Source organism: Spermophilus citellus, assembly GCF_964194105.1.
Source record: "Spermophilus citellus genome assembly, chromosome: 10".
NCBI classification, from domain to species: Eukaryota; Metazoa; Chordata; class Mammalia; order Rodentia; family Sciuridae; genus Spermophilus; species Spermophilus citellus.
Genome location: NC_138197.1, coordinates 126,214,286 through 126,232,196, shown reverse-complemented (window position 1 = coordinate 126,232,196; position 17,911 = coordinate 126,214,286). Strand labels below are relative to the sequence as shown.

Genomic DNA, 17,911 nt, shown 5'->3' with positions numbered 1-17,911 from the left:
CCAGCAGGAAGCTTCCCCTTAGGGCCCTGGAGGTCCTGGTGAATGAGATTCTACCCTCGGACAAAGGGAAGCTACTGGAGGATCTTATAGTGAGGCACAGAAAGGCCATTTGGCTGCCCTGCAAAGAACAGACAGAGGAGCAGGCAGAAAGACAGGCTTGGGGGCCAACCAGGGGAAGGCAAGGTCTCCCAACCAAGCCCAGGGACCCATAAGTGAGAATGAGACAGGACACTCCAAATCCTTCTCCATCTGGGGTGGGCAGGGACATCTGGGCCAAAATATGGAAAAGATGATTAAACTCTGACATGAGACAGAGGCTGCAGCAGATGGCCTGTGGGCCCACAGCAGGAAAAAAAAAAAAAAAGAAAGAAAAGACATAGTCTAAGCAAATACCCATTATGTTTTAAAACACATCACAATTTATTATTATTGATCCTAACTATACAAACATTCATGGAGGGCTTATTTATGCACCCAGGAAAATGTGCTAAATTCATTTTCTCATTTACTTCTCACAAAACACATTTCTATCCATTCCACAAATATGTTATATTAGGCACTGTTCTAGGTAAGAGAGGCAAGACCCCTACCTATGAGCTTCCACTCTAAAGGGGGACCCAGAGCCTAAAAAAAGAAACAATATTTCTGAGAGGGATGAGAATTATGAAGAAAACAAAGCAGAGTGAAAGGGCAAGGAGGAATTCAGAGGAGCAGCTGTTAGGAATGGTGGCCGGGAGGGTGGCCTCCGTGAGCAGCCAACTTTTTTTTTTTTTTTTTTTTTTTTTGGTCATGCTGAGAATCAAACTCAGGGCCTTGCACATGGTAGGCAAGCACTTCACCACTGAGCTACATGCCCAGTGCAGGAGTCAACTCTTGAACAGAGACACAGGTAATAAGACCAAGCCTGAGGAAAGAGTACCAGGCAGGAGGACAAGTGCAGAATCCTGCTGAGAGGGAAATAAGGACCACATATTTGAGGTGCAAAAAGAAAAGCAGGGAAGAATACAGGATGGCAGGATGCGAAATTGAAAGGTAAACAGGAACCAGACAGGCCACAGGAAGATAATCCTATTTCACTCTAAGTACATAATAGGAAGCTGCTAGGAGATTGTGAAAAGAATGTTTTGACCACCATGTGAAAAGGAACCCAAAAGGAGCAAGAGGATCCAAGCATGAAGACAGATGGTGGTAAAAAATGACAGCATTCACCAGGCATGGTGATGGCCAGTTATTCCAGCTACTCTGTAGACAAGCAGGAGGATCTCAAGTTCAAGGCCAGGCTGGGCAACTTAGCTCCATTCTCAAAAAAAGTATGGGTGGGAGTTGGGGATGTATGTAGTTCAGTAGTAAAGCAGCCTAGGGTTTCATCGCCAGTATCACAAACAGAAAGTGGTAAAGCATTCAAGATGTATTTTGACAGTAGAATAGGCGACTTACTGAAGAATTGAATATGGGAAGAAAATGAGAAGCCATTACCAATCAGGATTCCTGACAAGGTACCTGAAGTACCTGGTACATGAGTACGATGCACCAGGCACCACTAACAAAAGTGAGCAAAACTGGAAGATGGGCAGATTGGGAGACATTTTATTGGGGGGCAAGGGGGTGCTGCTATCAACATTCGCATTTTACTGATAAACACGTTTAGAGAGGTCAAATAATCTATCCAAGTTCACCCAGGTGGTATACAGGAATTACCCGAAACTACAAGTACTTTCACATATTTTGATTTTGACCTTCACAGCAACCCCTTATCATCACCTCCAACTTAAAGAGAAGGAAACTGAGGCCCAGGGCCGTGAAGGCCACACAGTGGCAAGGTCTGGACATCAGACCCCATAACTGATACAGGGTCCGATAAAGGAGACGGGCTGAGAAACATAAGGGAACCTGGGGCCAGGCAGAAAGGACCCGGGGCTTAATGAAAACCTAGCCCGCAGACTCCCCAAACTCAGGTCGCAGAGAGGGCAGCACTGCTGTCCCCTGAAGCAAGGTCCTCGGAATCTCCATGGCTGATTAAGAAGCAGATCCCCGGGTCTGCAATCTGAATTTTTTTAAATCAGCGACCCTGAAGTTTTTCAGAAAAGTAAGTTGGAGAGCTGCGGAACAATGGCTTGTCCCCTGGAGGCCGCCCTGAAACTAGCCGCCTGAACTTCGCAGGTCACTACCTGCTGGGCCTGGACTCCAGCCACTGTGAAGTAGCAGGAGCGGAGGAGCTAGGCCTCCCGCGGACACCAGAGCCACACCGCGGACTATGGGTTAAGGCGCGCGGGCGCCGCGGGGCACTGTGGGAGGCAGCGGGGCCGAGGCCGCGGAGCATTGTGGGACACAGCGGGGCTGTCAGCCTCGCCCCACCTTCAGCTTCTCCGGCACCAAGTTCAGCCCCATTTCCACTCGGGAACGCCCTCTCCGGACGTCCCCGGATGCAGTCTGACGTAATCACGTCTCTCGCGTCTTGGCGCCTCAGGCTAAAGAGGACGCAGGGCAAAGACCAGCGACGAATTTCCGGGTGCGCCTTCGCTTTACGGCTCGCGCGCTCTTCCGCCGAATCCGGAAGAAGCAGGCAGGCGTTTACGACAGTGCCGGTCGCGTTTACGGCGCCGGCCTCTGAGTGCGCATGTTCCCTATTTTCCCGGTTCCTTGGAGTGCAGTGCTGGCGAAGTCTTTGGCCCGGGCCATCTGTCGCCATCCGGGCGGGCCGAGGCCGTTGCAGGTGAGCGGCGTGTTTTGTATGGTCCTACGGACCTCCAGATTCAGCTCGGGTAAAGCCTGGCCTTCGGGACCTCCCGGAAGAGGCCTCTTACGTCCCCTCCTGCCGTCGCTCTCCCTCCGTTGGGCGGGGCAGGAATCTTCCTTCAGTGGTCCCAGGCCCGCCACACTGTGGGATGCGGGACATGTACGTGTGGCAGGTCCCTTACTCTAGACTCCGCTCGGCGGCCGAGGGCTGGGTGAACTCCATCGTCTGACTTAAGCCACTGGGGCCACAAGACCATTCTAAAGGGTCCAAGTCTCCCTGAGTTTCTTAGTGGGGTGTTTGGGTGCCCCGCCGAGCGGTTCGACCCTTGCCTTGAGCATATCTCACGGAGGTTTCTTTCCTTCCGTTGTTTTGTGATTTAGACGGCAAAGGTAGAAGACCAGATTCCACTGATCTGACACCTACCCCAACCCGAGCCCGGGGATCTGTATGGCCACCAGACCCACCGACTGCCCTGTTGGTGCTTCACTACCTTGCCCTTGTGGCCAGTCCAGCTGTCACATCGTTTTAGTTGAATGGCCTAATTTCATTTCTGCTCGCATTATTTTACAGTGCTGTTGACAACTGGATTTTAATGTCTAAGACATCGTTGTGGTGTTAGGTGTCACCTAAAACCCAATTTTTTTCAGATTCCTTCCTGCCTGACTATGATATAATGAAAGAAAGCTGGAGTTATGCAGATAACCCCGGAAGTCAAAAACTATTTTCAGATGATGGGCAGATTAACTGCTTGATTTGTCTGAGCTTCAAATTTTTATTTCTAAAATGGAGTGCCAGAAATTAGTGACATTAAAGGATGTGGCATGCAATGCCTGGAACAGGGTTGAAGCTCATAAAGATTTATTTAATGTGAATTGCTCAAGACCATTAGTTTAAGTTCAGATTTGGAGGCTGGAGTTACTAAGTACACTATGCTGGTGCTCTTTGATTGCTTTCCAGCCTCCAGGAAATGATGGGGAAATGGACTGGGAATTCCCCTGAGCATTTTCAGAGTGTCACCTTGGATGCTGAATTCATAGGTTTTTGATAGGCAGTGACAGTTAAGTATCTGCTAGAGAGCCTCTGGTTTTTTACTCTCCATGAGTTCCACCATTATGCAGAGTGTGGCCTCTGGGACCTTGTCCATCAACTGGCATTATAAATTTGGGCAGTGTCTTAATTTCGCTTTGCCTTAGTTTCCTTTTGCAGAAAGTGGGGATAATACTGGCCACAAGATTGTTGGGAGGATTGAATGAATTGGTGTGTGGTGAACACTGAGAGCATGATGTTTGTGAAAATTTTGGCATGCCACCACTTGGTCAAAAACTTATGGTGACCTCCTTGGCATTCTGGCAGCCTGTGCCTGGCTCTCTGTCCACCTGCTAAACACATAGAATTTCTTTTGGTATCAGAAAATTGGAAGAACAAGAAAGGAAAATCAAACTTCGGGGTATACTTCAGGATTTTTTGTTGTTGTTGTTGTTGTTAGCAGTATGCCTAAATGTATTTTTACAAGTCTCAATAGTCATTGTATGGCATTTTACAAAGAAGGTGTTTTTTCACTTGTTAACTAGAAGAACTTTCACAATGATGCTGTGATATACCCAGTTAAATATTATATGCCTTGATGAAAATATTTCTGAAAACCAGAAGGTGGTTATTACCCATTAGAAAATGTTACTGTTTCATCAAATCTTCAAGACACCACTCAAGAAACACCCTTAACTTATGAGACACTAAGAAATAAAAGCTACCGGTTGAGGTTTGACACCCCATCAGGTGTAATGGGAGCCTCGTTTCAGATCCTTTGCAGTGAAAAACAAAGTGTCCTAGAATTAATGAAATATGGCAAATCAATTTTGTTGGCAGGTTTCTGAGTTTTAAGTATTCAAAGAAAGATGAGAAAAAGTAGCTAGACAGCTGAGGGTTGTTTGTGTACTCTCTTTGAATTTTAGCATTTTTGTCTTTACCCCATATGAGGGTGTTATATATTTTGAGACTTTACTTCATGAAGTGACTCATGTTATTTGTTTCTAAGGTTTAAAAACATGGCGAAGTTCATGACACCCGTGATCCAGGACAACCCCTCAGGCTGGGGTCCCTGTGCTGTTCCTGAGCAGTTTCGGGATATGCCCTACCAGCCATTCAGCAAAGGAGATCGGCTGGGAAAGGTACTTGCCTGCCAGCGGGAGTCTGGATCTTTTAAGCTGTGACTGCTCCTCTCCAGGAGTTTCAGTTATTCTCTCAAAAGCACAGTCCTGTGCTCCCTACAGAGCTAGCAGCTGAGAGAGGGTATAACCTCTGGAGGGAGTGCTGGGGATTCCAAAGGCATCACGAGCCAGTTCTGATACTTTACCACATGGCGTCCCCTTGCTTTCAGGGCTTTCTGGGTCAGCAGTGACTTGCCTGGTTGACCTGAGCATTCTCTTTCTTCATTGCTCTTAATAGGTTGCAGACTGGACAGGGGCCACATACCAAGATAAGAGGTACACAAGTAAGTCTTTTCAACTGGCTGCCCAAACCGGGGCCTTGGGAGAATTGTTCCTTTTTTCTAATAAGCTCTGTCTGAAAGCTTTCTTCTAGGAAAGGAAAGATGCTAACAATGATTGATAGTTTCTAAGGGGATAGTCTTGACTGTGGACCCAAACGACATTTTAAAAAAAAAAAAAGCTCCAAAACTTTATTCATTGAAGCAGTATGGACCATTATCATGGGCGTTTTTCTCCACTTTGAGTCTTAGACCCTGCAAAAAATCTATCAAACACATTGCCAGTTTACATTCTTTGCTTGGAATTTACTAAGCCTCTGAAGCCAATCAGTGGACTCCAGGTTTAAATCCCGTGGTTTAAGATCCTAGTAAGGTAAAAGGTTTATGTGTCAATTGAAACACAGTGGCTGCCTGGAGTGCCAAGTTAAGATACCTGAGGCTGAGGCCACAAGAGAGTCACTCGTCCACTAGACATGTCTGCCTTGGGCTGCAGACAGTGATGTGGTGGTGTGCGTGCCCCACATTCTCACACACAAACACAAGCTCTCAACTCAGATTCTTGCACGATGAGGTGGAGAATGAAATGGGACAACTCGAGTTCCCCAAACTCTTGAAAAGTTCTTTAGCCTGGGGCTTTTCATGTTTCCACGTACATGGGAATCAACTGGGGATCTTATTAAAGCTGTGGTTCTGGTTTAGTAGATCTGGGGTCGGGTGGGAGGCTGCACACCAGTCAGCACCAGGTCCCCAGACCACACTTGAAAGAGCAAGACTGGAATAGCACGTATGCGTATGTAAACGCCCTGTGGGTGATGGTTATTACGTTGTCACCTTTGCCTCCAGATAAGTACTCCTCTCAGTTTGGTGGTGGGAGTCAGTATGCTTATTTCCATGAGGAGGATGAGACCAGCTTCCAGCTGGTGGATACAGCACGCACCCAGAAGACAGCCTACCAGCGGAACCGCATGAGATTTGCACAGGTAGAGCCTGAGCTGAGAACCCCTCCATCTGAGGCTTGTGCTTTGGTCATTGCCTGCTGCTGAATGTTACCTTGTGAATATTCATGAGAGAGGAAAGTATATCATGGTCTTCTAGTGAATCCCAAATGGCTATTCAGTGACAGATTGTATTGGAGTAAACTTGTACTAAGTCCAGGGCCATGTTTAATAAGAGACCTGTTCACCAACAGCCCCAGCATCATAGTCCCCCACTAAGAATGAGTGTTGGTCATAGATAAAAAGGTGCCATGTATTCGTCACCTCACTTAATTGCTATATGAGGACTTTATGAAGTCGATGGTCCAGTTGGGCTGCATCTTATTACATAAAGAGACCAACTCAGCAGCCCGACTACAACCAGTAAACTTACTTCAATAGAAAAATCTGTCGTGGGAATTTAAGTCTAGACTAATTTCAGTACTTCTTCCACTAAAACTCCCAAACTGTTCATGCTGTAGAGTGAAATGTGAAGCTTGGGCCTTGCCCCCCACCCTTACTCTAAAGACCTCCCATTAGTCCCACCAAATCCCTAGGGTCTTGACAGGGTTGCTTTTTCCTAATTCCCAGCGGAACCTCCGCAGAGACAAAGATCGGCGCAACATGTTGCAGTTCAACCTGCAGACGCTGCCCAAGAGTGCCAAGCAGAAAGAGAGGTGATGCTCCCACCCTTCCCGCACAAGGTGTCCTTCCCAGACAGGCTGCTCCCAGAAGACACCAGGCCAGACAGGAGGGGGCTCACTTTCCCACCATGGGGGTCAGGGGACTTTCCTAAAGCCAGTCATAGCAGGTAGCACAGGGAGGAGACTGCCTGCAGTGGACATGGCCACTGGGGAGGGAAACAGGCAGACAGGAGGTGACTGGGGTTGCCCAGTCTCAGTCCCACCAGGTACAACTATAAGAAGCCCCGTTTATGCTGCATCCTACAGACCCCTGTTGTACTCACAGAGCTGTGAGGTTGAGCTAGTACACCTGGTCGGTATTTGGGGACAACATGCTTCTGCTAGCATCTCCATTTTGTGCCCATTTAGTCTCTTTCTGGGAGGCCGTTTTCCATCTCAGAGAAGTCGGTGATGATAGTGAAGTTCAGCTGAAGAAAGGGCCGCTGACTTAGAAACCAGCACTGAGATCACAATGTTCTATCTTTTCAGAGAACGCATCCGACTACAGAAAAAATTCCAGAAACAATTTGGAGTGAGACAGAAGTGGGACCAAAAGTCACAGGTAGTGTATCCACGGCAGAATTCTGGCTGGGAGTACAGTTTTATTTCTTTTTATTGCAGCTTTGAGATATAATCACATGCCATAAAAGTGAGTGGGTTTAGTGTATTTGCAGAGTTGTGCAACCGTTACTGCAATTTCAGACCATTTTCTTCACCCTAAAAAGAAGCCCTGTGCTCTTTAGCAGTAACCTCATTCCTCCCAGCCCTAGACAACCACTAATCTATTTTTTATGTGCATATATTTTTTATTTGTTCTAATTAGTTACACATGACAATAGGATGCATTTTGACACATCATATATAAATGGAGTTTAACTTCCCATTCTTGTTCTATATGATGTAGAGTTACACAAATCATGTAATCATATATGCACATAGGGTAATAATGTCCGATTCATTCTACTATCAGTTCTAGCCCCATATCCCCTCCCTTCCCTTCCCTCTGTCTAGTCCCAATTACCTCTATTCTCCCCCAACCCTTAATTGTGAGTTAGCATCCTCATATCAGAGAAAACATTCGGGCTTTGGTTCTTTGAGATTGGCTTATTTTGCTTAGCATAATATTCTCCAGCTCCATCCGTTTACCAGCAAATGCCATAATTTCATTCTTCTTTAAGGCTGAGTAATATTCCATTGTATAAATACAGCACATTTTCAAGTCCTTTGAGTATAAAACAAGGAATGAAATGACTAGGTCAAATTATGGTTCCATTCCACATTTCCGTAGGAATCTCCATACTTCTTTCCATAGTGGCTGCACCAATTTGCAGTCCCACCAGCAATGTAAGAGTGTGCCTTTTTCCCTACATCCTCACCAACATTCATTATTGCTTGTATTCTTGATGATTGCCATTCTGACTGGAGTGAGATGGACTCTGGAGTAGTTTTGATTTGCATTTCTCTAATTGCTAGAGATGTTGAACATTTTTTCATATGTTTATTGATCAATTTTGTGAAGTGTTGTATCTGAGGTGCACTTGGGAAAGATTTTCTCTCCCATTCTATAGGTTCTGTCTTCACGTTACTGATTGTTTCTTTTGCTGTGAAGAAGCTTTTAGTTTGATTCCATCCCATTTATTGATTCTTGATTTTACTTCTTGTGCTTTACAGGTCTTTGTTAAGGAAGTCAGTAAGCTGACATGGTGGATATTTGGGCCTAGTTTTTCTTAGGCACAGGGTCTCTGTTCTAGTGCCCAAGTCTTTGATCCACTTGGAGTTGATTCTATCTGGTTTTGTGCAGGGTGAGAGAAAGGAGTTTAATTTCATTTTGCTACATATGGATTTTAATTTTCCCCCCACTATTTGTTGAAAAGGCTATCTTTTCTCCAATGTATGTTTTTGGCACCTTTGTCTAGCATGAGATAACTGTATTTATGTGGGTTTGTCTGTGTATCTTCTATTTTATACTTGCTCTGTGTATCTGTTTTGATGCCAATACCATGCTGTTTTTGTTACTGTTGCTCTGCAGTATAGTTTAAGTTCTGGTATTGTGGTGCCTCCTGAATTTTCCTGTTTTGAACATTTCACATAAATGAAATTCTGTGTGATATTTTGTGACAGGGCTAACTTAATTTAGCATAGTGTTTTCAAGCTTCATCCATTTTATAGCATGTATTGGCGCAGTGGCTACAGATGATTAATTCCCAAATCCCTTGAGGAATACCAAAATTGCAAGTGTTCACCTCCTTGTGTATAAAATGTGACAGTATTTGCATGTGACCTGTGCACATGTTCTCCACTACTTCTGTTTTGTTTTTGTTTGTTTGTTTGCAATGCTGAAAATTGAACCCAGTATCTTACATGTTAGGTAAGCATTCTACCACTGAGCTACACTCCCAGCCCTTGGGTACTTTAAATCATTTCTAGGTAACTGCATAGATTATTCCTTATCTGAAATGCTTAAGACCAGAAGTACTTCCAGTTTGGGTGTTGGGGCTTTTTTTTTTTGGGGGGGGGGGGGTTCTTTTAGAATAGCATCTAAAATAGCATCATCAAGCATCCCTAATCCAAAATCAGAAACTAATTGAGTATCTTGTTAGCGCTCATATTCAAGTTTGGAGCTTGTCAGATGTTTGGATTAGGAATGCTTAACCAGTAATGCTTAATATAATGTAAATGTTACATAAGTAGACTTTGTACTCCACCATTGAGGGAGTAATTACAAGAAGAAAGTGAGCCAGGTGCAGTAGCACACACCTGTGATCCCAGTGACTTGGGAGGCTGAGGCAGGAGATCATGAGTTCAGCCTCAGTCACTCAGAGAGGTCCTAAGTAACTTGGGCAGACCCTGTCTCAAAATAAAAAATAGGGGCTGGGATAAAGCCCAGTTGGTAGAGTGCTTGCCTAGCATGCCCTGGGTTCAATCCCCAGCACCACCAAATAAATAAATAGGGCTGGATGTGAAGCTTAATGGTTAAGCACCCCTGGGTTTAATTCCCAATACAAAAAAAAAAAAAATCTGTGCATTCACTCCATTGCCCAGGCTGGTCTCATGCGACTCTCCCACCTCAGCCTCCTGAGTAGCTGAGAACACAGGATCCCCACTGCCCTCAAATATTTTTAGTCCATGGTCTGTTCGATCCTCAGATGCAGAACCCTTAGGTGTGGAACTGCCTCTGTGGCGGCCCCACTGTACTTCATTTTCTTTTTATTCTAAGTAACGTCCCTTGGTGTGCTGGTGTGGACACTGAGGACAGTAAGCACGGGTAAGTCAGGACACGAAGGTGCAGTGGTGGAATCCAACCTGCCAGATCTGTGCTTGCTGTACAGGAATGCATTTGCCCCCGAGAGGAGCTTTGGATGTTCCTGGTGGAATCATTGCCCAAGCGTAGAATTATATGTTTTTAAAATCATGATCTCTTCAGTCCTTTTAGGTTATAAGCTCCCAGGAGTCAAGAATTCTGTCTCATAAAACAGCCAGTACCATCCATATTTGTTGAATAAGTGTCCTTCCTAGTGTCTTTTGCTTATATTTTTCATGGACTCTAAGTCCCTTTTCCAATGGTTTCCCACGGCAGAAACCCCGAGACTCTTCAGTTGAGGTCCGCAGTGACTGGGAGGTGAAGGAGGAAATGGATTTCCCTCAATTGATGAAGATGCGCTACTTGGAAGTCTCGGAGCCGCAGGACATGTGAGTGGCACTTTTCCTGCTATCCACCCTGATCCTGGGGGTGGACTCTCTTTGCGGATGTTCCCTTAAGCCCTGGTAATTATAGAAAGGATCTGAAGCCACTTTCTCAAAAGAGATTGTGTGCATTTTTAAAAATCAAGACTAACCCAAAAAGCAGAAAGAAGTTTATTAATCTAAACTTCAGGTTTCTTGCAACTTCCTGGCATCCCGAGCAAAGGAGAAATAAATTATACATCTCTTGCGGCAGAAAGAGAAAAAAAAAAGCAAGGAGAAATATACTCATAGTAAACCCCAGATTTCTTTCAGTTTTGGCAGAGAGAGAGGGAGACAGCAGTTCTTGGGGCAGCTGCTTCTCCTGACATTTCAGAGAGCTCCTCACTACAAAGGGCAGATGGATGGAGCTGAGCCTATGGGACTTGAGAACACCAGACCAGATGTCTGTTCTCCATCCCTTCCTCTTATTAGACTTCTGGGCAAGACTTAGGATTCTATGGTTAAAAGAAGAAAAGTGGGCTCACCTCTTTCCTTGCTGTCTTGCCTGCTCTTCCTCAGTGAGTGCTGCGGGGCCCTGGAATACTACGACAAAGCCTTTGACCGCATCACCACCAGGAGCGAGAAGCCCCTGCGGAGCATCAAGCGCATCTTCCACACCGTCACCACCACAGATGACCCTGTCATCCGGAAGGTGCGCATGCCCTGCTGGCCCTCTCCTGCCCATTAGGATGCTTTCAGCTCCTATAGCTGAGACCTCAGAAAAGCAAAGGCCTTGGGACTACAGACACCCGCATTCCACATGGGGATCAGTTCAGGACCCCTCCACAGTGCTGAGAGCTGAGTGCTCAAGTCCCTTAATGGAAAGTGCCATACGATTTCCACATAACCTGGGCAGATCTTTTATACACCTTAATCATCCCCAGGGTACTTACAGTGCCCAAGACAACGCGAATGCCATGTAAATGATTGTTCCGCTATATTGGCAGTCTGCATGTGTCCAGCACAGACACAGTGTTGTTTTGATATTTGCTGGTGTCTGTTGGTGTGGAGCCCACAGAAAGAGAGGGCTAATTGTGTCTGGCCTGAGCAAATTCCTCTAAATAGACTTAGAGTTAGATGAAGGCAGGCACATAGAGGGTAGACCTTGAGCCGTGCTGGTGTTGAGCCCCCACTCTGCCCTGAGAGCAGCTTCATGGCTGTTTTCTCATCCACAACAGTGGGCAAATATTCTTACGCATGACATCGTGGCAGGGCGGAAGCATCAAGAAGCACTAACAAGTGGCCATGGCCTGTGGTTCCACCTTAGCCCAGCATGGTGACCACAGGCAGAGTCTCCACTGATTTGCTGCAGCCTCTCAAGCAATGGGGGACACGTAGGTGTGAAAGACGTCCTTGTTCTTAGAGATGGGGCAATGAGCAAAGGAGTCTTCCCCGCCATGCTATTGGGCAGTCGGGCCTAAGAAAGAGTCTCCTCAGACCTCCCTTTTGTCCTCCTTTCAGCTGGCAAAGACCCAGGGGAATGTGTTTGCCACCGATGCCATTCTGGCCACACTGATGAGCTGTACCCGCTCTGTGTATTCCTGGGACATTGTCGTCCAGAGAGTTGGGTCCAAGCTCTTCTTTGACAAGAGGGACAACTCCGACTTTGGTGAGGACCCTGTCTGGGAAGCAGCTCAGAGGCCTTGGGAGATTTTGTTGGTTCAGAACAGTTCCCTGGTACTAAAAGAGGGGTAGGAGGTGGTCTGTCCCCTGGGGTGGCGATGGCTCATGGGCATCCCTCCCAGCTCCTTGAGAATGGGGAAGGGGCTGGTGCTGCAGGCTCGGGAACGTGAGTTTGCTGGTCCCTTCTCAGAGCACCCCACCAGGCCTCAGCTGCCACTCATCGCAGGTGTTCTGGCCTCTCCTGTCTCTCAGACCCTCCTCGTATTAATGTTTTTCTAGACTGATGCTTTTTGCTGCTGCCTTTGTGTGTTACTCATATTCATATTGAGTATCAGTCACTCAGAAAAATGGCAATATGAAAGCAAAGCAAAGTCGTTCCAAGCCTGAAGTCTGAGGTTGCTCCCTTGTTAAAAAGCTATCAAAGTCAAATGTGCTTCTGACACTTTGGGATTCCTCAAGAGCACATTTGACTTTGGTTGTGACTGAGTTCACTGTCAGGTGGTCTCTAGGCTGCTCCCTCCTGCTGTGTGTCCTGCATTTAGGGGACCAGGCTTGTAGAAGGCGGTTTTTGGGGGGAAGGGCCTCTGGTTTGGGTCTGCACATCCCTTAGGGTGCTGTACATGTTGTCAGAGACTCTTGGTTACATCCTGTGTGACCATGTCCCCTTTGCAGACCTCCTGACTGTGAGTGAGACAGCCAATGAACCCCCCCAGGATGAAGGCAATTCCTTTAACTCGCCCCGCAACCTGGCCATGGAGGCGACCTACATCAACCACAACTTCTCCCAACAGTGCCTGAGAATGGTGAGGCAAGCACCTGGGTGCTGACCGTGCCGGTTTAGTTGACTCCCGTGTATTGAGCCTCCGCTTCCCACAAGGCCCTGGGACTGTGGGGCTGATCGAGGGGGACCGGTGTGTTCCCTGCCTGTAGCAGAGGCTGCAACTCAGGCCTTGAAGTCAGACTCCCCGATTTCGAACTGTAGGTCTACCACCTGCTAGCGCCAGAGCCTCAGGCATGTTTCCTCTGTTAAGTTACAGTACCCATAATGCTTGTCTCGCACAGACACGTTGTGAAGATTCCTTCAGTTCTTTAAAAAATTTGTAGTACAGATGCATCCTTTCAGGTCCTGTGGACAGAGCAGGGAACAAAGCAGAGCTTCTGCCCTTAGAGAGCTTTGTTGTAGCGGAAGACGAAAGATAATGGACACCATGTTGGTGTGACTTGGTAGCCTCTGTGCCATGGTGAGGGGAGAGCAGGGCTGCTGGGTCATTGTTCTAATCCGCTGGGTGCTGACAACCCGGGGGGGGGGGTGGTGGTAAAGCAGACATAAAGCACAGTGAGCTCAGAGTCTCCTTGAGGGCCCCAGGCCAGGGATAGAAATGCTGGGTCTGGCTGTTTGGGTTAGGAACAGAGTTAGCACTGTCTTGTGACAGCTTTGTCATTTTTGCAGGGGAAGGAAAGATACAACTTCCCCAACCCAAATCCGTTTGTGGAGGACGACATGGATAAGAATGAAATCGCCTCTGTCGCTTACCGGTACGTCAGCTCCCTGGAGGGCCACTGGGAACAGAGACAAGAGCCTGTTTGGGGGTATGCACCTGAAATGGAGGGTGTCAGTGACCAAATGAGTTCCTCCTTCACTGCAGTTACCGAAGGTGGAAGCTCGGAGACGATATTGACCTTATTGTCCGTTGTGAGCATGACGGAGTCATGACCGGAGCCAATGGGGAGGTGTCCTTCATCAACATCAAGACCCTCAACGAGTGGGACTCCAGGGTGAGGCGCCGCCCCCGCACACCTCCATGTCTGTTCCCTACCGTGTGCACTGTCACAGCCAGCAGAGTTTTCCCCGCCAAGTTCCTCTTGGGGGGCAGGGTTCAGCTGACAGCATTGGGAACACTTCTGCTTGCTTTGCATACCCACACCCCCTTCTTCCAGCACTTTCTTCCTCCACCTTCTGTCTGGCCACCTCTTACCTTCTGCTCTCTGCACATCTGGTTCTACTCTTTTGTTGTCTGGGCTGGCAGTTTCCTGCAGGCCCAGCAGCTCTCCTTGTCGCCTCCTTACTCCAGCCATTGCCATCTCTAGCTTTGATCCCTTTATCCAGTTCCTTCACCATGAACTCTAAAACCCTAAGACCCAGCTCAGAACCGACTCACAGACATACCTAGAAAGAGACGTGTTCCCCATCCTCCCCCACGCTGTGTCCCTGGTGGCTGGGCCATTGGTAGTTCTCAGACGGCCCAGGCTTGTGCTGCATGGGCTTTCCTTGCCACTCTCCAGGACACTTGATTCAGCAGGAGAACACTGGGGCCATCTCTTCTGCACCCTTGGCCCCCCACCTGCAGAAAAGCACCAAGGAAAGTTTGCTGTGGCCTTGGCTGCGGGCCAGCGGCCTTCTCTGTTCTGTTTTCTCACTCAGCTCATTGGTTCGCTGACATCGCCAGGCACAGGGCCCTGTTCACTCGTGTTTTACATCTGCCTGCCTCCTGACCTCCCTCTGTAACCACAGCTCCTCCTATGCCTACCAGTGTCCTGCTCCCCTTGCCCAGCACAGATCAGGGAAGGGCTCTTTGGTGCCTCACCAAACCCACACTCCTAGTCAGTTTGGAACTAACTGGCTAATAAAATGAACTTGTATGTTTATTTTTTGCAATGAACCAAGAAGGATTGGAAACCTCCACCATGTGACCTCTGACCAGTTACTTCACCCTGGACCAACCCAGCTGCCCACATCTGTAATTAAGGTGCCCCGAGACCCCACTAGGGTCCTTTTCTGCTGTCCACGTGTGCCCGCTTTTGTGGAGCCTCAGACTTAGCTCCTCCCCTGCAGCCTTTGCCAATGCCTTCGCTCGGTTGACCATCGCACCCACATAGCACAAGTGCTTCTGTGGTTTATATGGCACTTGATGCCATCTCCATGTCTTTACTTCTGTGTGTCCATCCCATCTGGATAGCGCCTAGAGGAAAGGATTGTCCCATTGAGTAGCTGCTGTGTAGCAGACTATGCAAGGGGGACCTTGTCTCTGTCTCCATGTGCTGACAGTATTAATCCTGATCAGCCGCGTCCTTCCCTGCTCCCTAGTTAGCAGACAGGGAAGTCCCTCTGCCAGAGGCACTCCTGGGCCCTGGGAGCGGAGGCCCTGCCTTGCACCTCTAACTGGGCCTTCCTCTTGCAGCACTGCAATGGCGTTGACTGGCGTCAGAAGCTGGACTCTCAGCGTGGGGCTGTCATTGCCACTGAGCTAAAGAATAACAGCTACAAGCTAGCCCGATGGACCTGCTGCGCTCTGCTGGCCGGATCAGAGTACCTCAAGCTTGGGTGAGATTCCCAGCAGGGGGCCAAGGACTGGCCTTCTGAGAGGCTAGAGACTGAGTCTTATCTTTTCCTTCCTCCCTTGAGGAGAGCAGCAAACAAGGTGTCACCATTTAACTGACATTTGACCCCCAGCACTTCTGGCTCTGTGCCACCCGCTCCTGAAACTAACATCCCTTTCCCCACAGTTATGTGTCTCGCTACCATGTGAAGGACTCCTCCCGCCATGTCATCCTGGGCACCCAGCAGTTCAAGCCCAACGAGTTCGCCAGCCAGATCAACCTGAGCGTGGAGAATGCCTGGGGCATCCTGCGCTGCGTCATCGACATCTGCATGAAGCTGGAGGAGGGCAAGTACCTCATCCTCAAGGACCCCAACAAGCAGGTCATCCGAGTCTACAGCCTGCCTGATGGCACTTTCAGCTCCGATGAGGACGACGAGGACGAGGAAGAGGAGGAAGAGGAAGAAGAAGGTGTGTGGCGAGCCTCTCTCAAGTCTCAGGGATCTGGGGGCTGGCAAGGGAGCGAACCGTGGAGCCACTGGCACAGTCACCCTTGATAAAAACCTTTTGAGAGTCCCTGGGACATTAGCACCCGCTCCAGCTCCCAGAGCTTCCTCCAGAGCCTTCAGAAACATAAGGCACTGAGGGGAGCCAGGTCCTTGGAGGAGCTGCTAGGGTTGGGGGAGCTAGGCTGTGGAGGTCCCTGACTATAGCTGGTGCTCTGGACAGGAAAGGTGGGCTCTGGCCACATAGGATGGAGGCCCTCTCAGGCCTCACTGGCCAGTGACTGAAGAATATCCCAGCCCCACGAGGTTCCCAAAAGCCAACTTGGGAGTAGAGGCACTGGACCTCAGAAGCAGCTCACCAGCAGTTCACAGAGGAGAGTGCACATCACGTCACACAGTGTGGCTCATTTCTTTTTTAACATTTTGTGTCTTTCAGAGGAAGAAACTTAACCAGATGGTGGTGTGGCACTGGAGTTTGATTCTGCTGAGCCTAGGAGGGCCTTTGGTGCCTGGTCTGTCTGACTCCTGCCCTCTGCCCTGCGGCAGATGGAATAAAGTATAAGTCTTCTTGGTCTCTTTCCCTCATCGTTTGCCTCTTCCTCCTCCCAGCAGCCCTTGGGTTAGGGAGTGAGGCCCAGCTGCTTCTGTCTGGCCTTCATTCTTGAGCATTGCTAGAGTCGCTCCTGGTACAGATGAATTTCCCAGAGTGTCCTTTTGGAATCCCTCAAAATAGTCCTTTCGTAGGCAGTGTTAATTGCGAGGTAAGTGATGGGGGTCCCCGCAAGGAGTCCACCGGCACGGCCCTCGGGCCTGCTGGCGTGTACAAGACCAGGCTGTTGCCTTAGAAGGCCAGATGTCTCTGGGTCACCACCAAGGCAGGATCACTGCTCTTGAGAAGGCCACCTTGGAAGATATTGATGAATGTTCCATGGAGTGGTGATTGTGTTGGTTTCGTAAATTGTTTTCAAGCTTGGCTTGGGCAGGTGACAAAATCTGAAGCCAAAGCCCACAAAAGCTGTGTGTCATAAGAAAGCTCTGGTTGTTTCGGCTGAGTCAACTTTTCTGGGTGGATGCTGTCCTGTTCTGGACACTGAAGTGATCACCCTGCTGGATAACCAAGCATTCTGTAAGTACCTGGCCACCACTGCTTTCAGAACTTAATGCTAATGGAAATAACAGATCTTACAAGTGAAATAGATTCAGCTTTGTAGTAGAATTCCCAAAGTTAGAACTTTAATCAAAATAATTGTGCCTCAGGAAGCACAAATATATGTATATATTTGTGTGTGTGCTTTTCTGAGAGTTGAACCCAGAGTTTCAAGCATGTCAGGTGCTCTACACTGAGCCATGGCCCTAGCCCTTGCAAGCAAAAATTTACTGGGGCAAAATTTACTTTGTCATTAGGGATACTGGAGAGAGAAAGCAAAAAGTTTGTGTGGAGTTTTCATGGTAGTTTTAAAGTACATAAGGTGTTTGGGCTGGGGTTGTGGCTCAGTGGTAGAGCACTTCTCTAGCACACATGAGGCACTGAGTTGGATCCCAGCACCACATAAAAATAAACAAAGGTGTCAAAAAGTACATATATATATATATATATATATATATATATATATATATATACACACACACACACACACACACACACACACACACACACACATATATGATGGTGTGACAGGTGCCATAAAGTTTCAAGCTTAGAATTCAGACATGTGGCCCAGTCTCAGGGTTAACTGGGGCAGGGAGTGGCCAAGGCTCATTCTCTAAGTACTTTGCATCAGATTCCATTAAGTCTGTGTCCTGCACCGGGCTGCCAAGTCCAGTGCTAAAAGTGGTCCTGCACTCAAAACCTAGTGGATCCTG

The 17,911-nt window shown here is 48.0% G+C and overlaps 1 protein-coding gene across 1 annotated transcript; it reads left to right on the top strand.

Annotated features, from left to right (window-relative positions):
- Positions 1-2,559: 2,559 nt before the first annotated feature.
- EIF3D (eukaryotic translation initiation factor 3 subunit D) lies at positions 2,560-16,626 on the top strand. The gene is made up of 15 exons (XM_081311406.1): positions 2,560-2,713; positions 4,773-4,905; positions 5,183-5,228; positions 6,066-6,202; positions 6,788-6,873; positions 7,369-7,441; positions 10,457-10,569; positions 11,122-11,254; positions 12,064-12,211; positions 12,898-13,028; positions 13,676-13,761; positions 13,872-14,001; positions 15,405-15,547; positions 15,730-16,013; positions 16,485-16,626. Exons 2-15 carry the CDS (start codon positions 4,783-4,785, stop codon positions 16,496-16,498), a joined length of 1,647 nt encoding a protein of 548 aa, XP_081167532.1. The 5' UTR covers positions 2,560-2,713; positions 4,773-4,782; the 3' UTR covers positions 16,499-16,626.
- Positions 16,627-17,911: the final 1,285 nt, after the last annotated feature.

Bases quoted from the DNA above. Each gene is read 5' to 3' on its own strand.
- EIF3D (XM_081311406.1), top strand. From the start codon at position 4,783: ATGGCGAAGTTCATGACACCCGTGATCCAGGACAACCCCTCAGGCTGG. The intron at 5,229-6,065 runs GTAAGTCTTTTC...CTTTGCCTCCAG, and splicing joins CCAAGATAAGAGGTACACAA to ATAAGTACTCCTCTCAGTTT. The intron at 13,029-13,675 runs GTGAGGCAAGCA...TCATTTTTGCAG, and splicing joins CCCAACAGTGCCTGAGAATG to GGGAAGGAAAGATACAACTT.